Consider the following 7,500-nt stretch of genomic DNA (forward strand, 5'->3'; position numbering starts at 1 on the left):
CATCTCAGTCGCTCCCTTCCCACCATCTATCCATTTTCACCCCATGTCCACACCATCTCAGTCACTCCCTTCCCACCATCTATCCATTTTCACCCCATGTCCACACCATCTCAGTCGCTCCCTTCCCACCATCTATCCATTTTCACCCCATGTCCACACCATCTCAGTCGCTCCCTTCCCACCATCTATCCATTTTCACCCCATGTCCACACCATCTCAGTCGCTCCCTTCCCACCATCTATCCATTTTCACCCCATGTCCAAACCATCTCAGTCACTCTCTTCCCACCATCTATCCATTTTCACCCCATGTCCACACCATCTCAGTCGCTCCCTTGCCACCATCTATCCATTTTCACCCCATGTCCACACCATCTCAGTCGTGATACTTATCACCTCTGTAATCTTTACTACGCCTGCCATAGCCTTCTTTTCCTACAACTCTGGGAAGTTAAAATGGGTTACGGACGGCTGCGAACAGGAACAGTAATAGAAGTGGGATGAATAGAAATAAGGAATGAAAATGAACAGAGATTGGAGACAATGAGTGTACGGATGGAGAAGACATACATAAATGTATAATGTATCTATCGTGGGAATGAAAATAGATATAATGATAAGTATCAATAAGGAAAATATATTTCATAAAGGGAAAAATTAATTCAGGGTCCACATTCACATTCTATGTCTTCCATTTCAACCTTACTACTGAGTTCCAACCATGTCTGTGTGTCTGTCTGTCACTTTTTCCTATCCAATAGGTAAACTGCACGCAATATCATAAGAAAAAAGCTTTATCTGTCATCCTGTCTATCATTTTTTCCTATCCATTGGGTTAATGTACGAAAAATCATAAGGAAAACTATTTTTCGGCCTATCACTTTTTCCTGGTTGCACGCAAAATCAAAAGAAACAATATGAAAACAGTATATTCTTGTTTAACTATTCGAGGAAAGTCATCTATTTATGTCTGTTTATCTATATACTTTACATATACTTTATATCTGTTTGTCTATATACTTTACATAAACTTTATATCTGTTTATCTATATACTGTACGTATACTTTATATCTGTTTGTCTATACACTTTACATATACTTTATATCTGTTTATCTATATACTTTACATATACTTTATATCTACTTATCTATATACTTTACATATACTTTATATCTGTTTATCTATATACTTTACATATACTTTATATCTGTTTATCTTTATGATTTACATATACTTTATATCTACTTATCTATATACTTTACATATACTTTATTTCTGTTTATCTATATGCTTTACATATACTTTATATCTGTTTATCTATATACTTTACATATACTTTATATCCGTTTGTCTATATACTTTGCATATACTTTATATCTGTTTATCTATATACTTTACATATATTTTATATGTTTATCTATATACTTTACATATACTTTATATCTGTTTGTCTATATACTTAATATCTGTCTATATACTTTACATATACTTTATATCTGTTTGTCTATATACTTTACATATACTTTATATCTGTTTATCTATATACTTTACGTATACTTTATATCTGTTTGTCTATATACTTTACATATACTTTATATCTGCTTGTCTATATATTTTACATAAACTTTATATCTGTTTATCTATATACTTTACGTATACTTTATATCTGTTTGTCTATATACTTTACATATACTTTATATCTGTTTATCTATATACTTTACATATACTTCACATACATACATACTGATTCAGTTAGTTCATTCTCTCAATTCTAATGCCTATTTTTATAACAGAATCTGGTGCTTTAATAGTATAAAGAAATCTCATGATTAAAGAGACTCAGAAAAGGCTAAAATCCACCCAAATCATTTACACCTTACTTATAATCATTTTTTTTAGTGAGGTAGATTTGCACCGTCCTGCAAGGGTGCCCTTTTAGCTCGGAAAAGTTTCCCGATCGCTGATTGGTTGGACGAGATAATTCTAACCAATCAGATAGCAGGAAACTTTTCCGAGCTCAAAGCGCACCACTGCGAGTCAGTGCAAAGGTGCCTCATTAAAAAGAATTGAGTATAGACACCTACGGGCTGCTAACGCAAGAGCCCGTGCCTAGCACAAGGCTAGGTAATCTAGATGAGCGAGCTTACCTGATCCTTGCTGTTGGGAACTTGGACTCCGTCCAGATACCAGGTGAGAGTGGCAGGGGGTCGGGACCCAGTGGCTTCGCACACCATTCTGTACTTTTGGCCTTCCGACAACGGAGAGGCGTTCTCTGAGATTCGAACTTCCACGGGAGGAACTGGTCGAGAATAAAAAACAGAAGAAAAACGTCTTAGGCTCAAGTTTAATTTTTATATGCGTATATATATATACACATATATTTATATACATAAATTGAAATACATATATATATATATATATATATATATATATATATATATATATATATATATATATATATATATATACATATATACATATATATATATATATATATATATATATATATATATATATATATATATATATATATATATATATATATATATATAAATATATTGATATACATACATACATATATATATATACATATATATATATATATATATATATATATATATATATATATATATATATATGTGTGTGTGTATGTATGTATGTATATACACACATACATATATATGTGTGTATATACATATACAGATATCATATACATATCTGAAAAAAAACTAAGACCATAAAAATAAAATCATAACAATTAATTCTTCTTCTTAAAAAAAAAAACTCAAAATAGTGCATCCTCCACCAAAAACCAATTAAAAAAAAAGCAATAAACATTTTAAACTCACAAGTCATATCTAAAGTGACAGACGCTGACAGAGGCCGTGACATATTCGAGTTGGTGGCGTTGCACGTCAGCAGGCGGAAAAGATGCTGACGAGATAGGTTAGGCAGTGTCAGCATGTTGGTGGCAATTTCACCCTCGGAGTATTCCATCACTTCATCTAGGAGGGAGGTGCCATGCCACCATGTAATGTGTGGCTTGGGCTTTCCTGGGAAATCGAGGGAAATAAGGACTATTAGTAGTAGTAGTAGTAGTAGTAGTAGTAGTAGTAGTAGTAGTAGTAGTAGTAGTAGTAGTAGCAGTAGTAGTAGTAGGTAAACTACAACACTAGCTGGAAAAGCAGAAGATATAAGTCCAAGGGCTCCAACAGGGAAAAATTGGCTTTCCTGGGAAATCGATGGAATTGATAATTAGTAGTAGTAGTAGTAGTGGTAGTAGTAGTAGTAGTGGTGGTAGTAGTAGTAGTAGTAGTAATAGTAACATTAGTATTAGTAGTAGTAGGTAAACTGCAACACTATAGTCAATTTCTTTTAGCGATGCAGATTTGCACCGACTCGCAGCGGTGCCCTTTTAGCTCGGAAAAGTTTCCTGATCGCTGATTGGTTGGACGAGATAATTCTAACCAATCAGCGATCAGGAAACTTTTATTCTAGCCAATCAGCGATCAGGAAACTTTTCAGAGCTAAAAGGGCACCGCTGCGAGTCGGTGCAAATATGCATCGCTAAAAGAAATGGACTATAGTTGGAAAAACAGAAGATATAAGTCCAAGGGCTCCAACAGGGAAATATTAGGCCATGTAAGCTTCGAGATGGAAATAATAACTAGTAGTAGTAGTGGTAGTAGTAGTAGTAGTAGTAGTAGTAGGTAAACTACAACACTAGTTGGAAAAGCAGAAGATATAAGTCCAAGGGCTCCAACAGGGAAAAATTAGACAATGTAAGCTTCGAGATGGAAATGATAACTAGTAGTAGTAGTAGTAGTAGTAGTAGTAGTAGTAACATTAGTATTAGTAGTAGTAGGTAAACTACAACACTAGTTGGAAAAGCAGAAGATAAAAGTCCAGGGGCTCCAACAGGGAAAAATTAGCCAATGCAAGCTTCGAGAAGATGACCACAGAGAAACATTTGCAATTGAATGTAGATTTGCAGTTTTAAAGACTTTAAGAGACGAAAAACAGACAATTGATATTTTTCTCATTCAAAAGGAAAGAAAATACATTAATATTCACGGATGTTAAATTATAATACTACCTTTAATGTAGAGGAAAACTTACATGTACATTAAAACTTATTTCTCTCATTCAAAAGGGTAGAAAATACATCAATATTCGCTGATGTTAAAATTCTAATGCTATCTTTAATATAGAGGCAAAACTTAGACGGACAGTATGTTAAAACTTACTTTAAATGTTACATTTAATATAGAGGAAAAACTTTGATGTACATCAAAACTTATTTTTCTCATTCAAAAGGATAGAAAGTACTGTACGTACATCAATATCCAAGAATGTCAACATTAAAATATTACAATTAATATAGAGGATAAACTAAGATATATATAAAAAGTAACTACAACTTAACATTAATTATAAACCAAAGGAAATTATAATTAATCAATTAAAAACAAAAGATAATTATATTTGTTCTTCTAGTAACAACTTAACATTAATTATAAACCAAAGGAAATTATAATTAATCAATTAAAAACAAAAGATAATTATAATTGTTCTACTTGAAGAGCAGATTACACAAATCAGTAATAAAAATAGAAGATATTTCAAAAACCTTATTTAAAAAAAGTAGAGATTTTTATTAAATATAAACAAATTGAGAAAATAAAACGGTAATAATATTTAAAAAAATCTTAAGTGAATATTATAGATACGTCTGTGAAGTAAAATAATTCGAATAGAGTTTAACTGATGGGTAATAATAATAATAATGATAATAATAATAATAATAATAATAATAATAATAATAATAATAATAATAATAATAATAATAATAATAATAATAATAATAATAATAATCTCTCCTACGTCTATTCATGCAAAGGGCCTCGGTTAGATTTCGTCAGTCGTTTCTATTTTGAGCTTTTAAATCAGTACCTCTCCATAATAATAATAATAATAATAGTAATAATAATAATAATAGGAATTTTAACTACAGCAACAACAACAACAACAACAACAACAACAATAATAATAATAATAATAATAAAATAATAATAATAATTTTAACTACAGCAGCAATAATAATAATAATAATAATAATAATAATAATAATAATAATAATAATAATAATAATAATAACAAAAAACAACAACAACAACAATAATAATAATAGTAATACTACTACTACTACTACTACTACTACTACTACTACTACTACTATTAATAATAATAATAATAATATCATCATTTATGAATAAAGTAAACACATACAAAAGGCAAGCAAGTATACAAGCAAGTGTTACATACATCAAAATAATGGACTAAAACAGCTGTGCGGAACTGAACATAAACTGACTATCTGATCTAGAACGTCAAATGGAAAAAAAAAATCCTGAAATAATTAATTTTGACAGGATAAATCTATTTTTAACTGGGATAGCTATGTCGTCCTGATAGAAGGTATTCAAAGGCAGCTTTCTACTTGGGATATATCTACGAATGATCTACTAGGACCCCCCAAAAAAAGGAACCAAATTGCCGAAATCAACCTACCTCCCGTGGTCTGGCAAGTAAGAGTCAGCTTCCCTCTCACGGGATACGGCCCAATGATCCCACTCAGCTCCAATCCGGACTGATTGGTGATGCTAATTCTCCTCGGTGGAACTGCAAAGGAAACATTATTCACACCTGACAGGCTGCGACTGAATTCGGAGTGTGTGTTGAGAAGGGGGGGGGGGGGCCTTGTGGTGTCTTCTTTTCGTAAAGTTGATTTGGAAATATCTTTGCTTATGGTCAAAGCAGAAGGCTGAAACTTGTCCGCTAAAAAGGAATTGTTTGAAAAAACCTTAAACTTGTCCATATTAATAAAGAATATTTTTATAACTGCATATTCAACTCTCAACACCTTGCCTATCACCTCATCTTAATGTGGCCACGTAAGAAGTTAATATATTAAAAGATTCATAAAACAACTTAATATCATTTTGAGAATCTATAGATAAAAATATTGTATTTGAAGAGGTGGGAGTATTAGCATACTGTATAGTTTATATGCTCTGATAGCTCTAATTTTCGCGTTTAAAAGTATGTTTTGGATTGCAGTATGTAAGTGATTATATAAATCGTTATTTTTCTATTTAAAATTATATTTTGTGAATTCAAATCTCGATGGGGGAAGTAGAGAGAGAGAGGACCTGGTTGTTGCACACATAAAGTATATAAGTGAGGTTTTGGAAACTGTACAGTATATAAGTGAGGTTTTTGCACACTGTAAAGTATATAAGTGAGTTTATTGCACACTGTAAAGTATATAAGTGAGTTTATTGCACACTGTAAAGTATATAAGTGAGTTTTTGCATACTGCACAGAATATAAGAGTTTTTATCCACTGTACAGTATATAAGTGAGTTTTTGCACACTGTACAATATATAAGTGAGTTTTTGTCCACTGTACAGTATATAAGAGTTTTTGCCCACTGTACAGTATATAAGAATCTTTGTCCACTGTACAGTATATAAGAGTTTTTATCCATTTTACAGTATATAAGTGAGCTTTTGCACATTGTACAATATATAAGTGAGGTTTTGTCCACTGTACAGTATATAAGAGCTTTTGTCCACTGTACAGTATATAATAGTTTTTGCACACTGTACAGTATATAAGTGATTCGACAACTCCCTTCCCATCTAAAACTTCCAATGAAAAGATCTAGGTGGAGGCATTCCAATGTTCTAGACTCGCCAGTTACCAAACTAGGAGTTCTCTTAAGGTTAATCAAGTAATATTTATATATACAGCCTCCACAAACATCTTATACTAAATGAAACTTACCTACAACCATCAACTTGACCCTTACTTATAGTAAATGAAACTTACCTACAACCATCAACTTGACCCTTACTTATAGTAAATGAAACTTACCTACAACCATCAAATTAACCTTTACTTATAGGAAATGAAACTTACCTACAACCATCAACTTGACCCTTACTTATAGTAAATGAAACTTACCTACAACCATCAACTTGACCCTTACTTATAGGAAATGAAACTTACCTACAACCATCAACTTAACCCTTACTTATAGTAAATGAAACTTACCTACAACCATCAACTTAACCCTTACTTTTAGTAAATGAAACTTACCTAAAACCATCAACTTAACCTTTACTTATACTAAATGAAACTTACCTACAACCATCAACTTGACCCTTACTTATACTAAATGAAACTTACCTACAACCATCAACTTGACCCTTACTTATAGGAAATGAAACTTACCTACAAGCATCAACTTGACCCTTACTTATAGGAAATGAAACTTGAGTACAACCATCAACTTGACCCTTACTCTTAGGAAATGAAACTTACCTACAACCATCAACTTGACTCTTACTTATAAGAAATGAAACTTACCTACAACCATCAACTTGACCCTTACCTATAGTAAATGAAACTTACCTACAACCATCAACTTGACC

The 7,500-nt window shown here is 31.8% G+C and overlaps 1 protein-coding gene across 2 annotated transcripts in view; it reads right to left on the reverse strand.

The window, feature by feature from the left end:
- Positions 1-7,500, reverse strand: part of LOC137656084 (kin of IRRE-like protein 1) — a 97,704-nt gene that overhangs the window by 16,958 nt on the left and 73,246 nt on the right. The window contains exons 1-4 of one of the 2 annotated variants that reach the window (XM_068390259.1): positions 6,851-6,867; positions 5,572-5,682; positions 2,850-3,053; positions 2,148-2,299 (exon numbers count right to left, since the gene is read on the reverse strand). In XM_068390259.1, the coding sequence (XP_068246360.1) occupies positions 2,148-2,299; positions 2,850-3,053; positions 5,572-5,682; positions 6,851-6,860 (477 nt within the window). In that variant the 5' untranslated portion in view covers positions 6,861-6,867. Of the gene's footprint in view, positions 1-2,147; positions 2,300-2,849; positions 3,054-5,571; positions 5,683-6,850; positions 6,868-7,500 lie in introns of those variants that run through there. The other variant, XM_068390258.1, reaches the window with a different exon arrangement.

This window comes from Palaemon carinicauda, chromosome 17 (genome assembly GCF_036898095.1).
Source record: "Palaemon carinicauda isolate YSFRI2023 chromosome 17, ASM3689809v2, whole genome shotgun sequence".
Classification (NCBI taxonomy): Eukaryota; Metazoa; Arthropoda; class Malacostraca; order Decapoda; family Palaemonidae; genus Palaemon; species Palaemon carinicauda.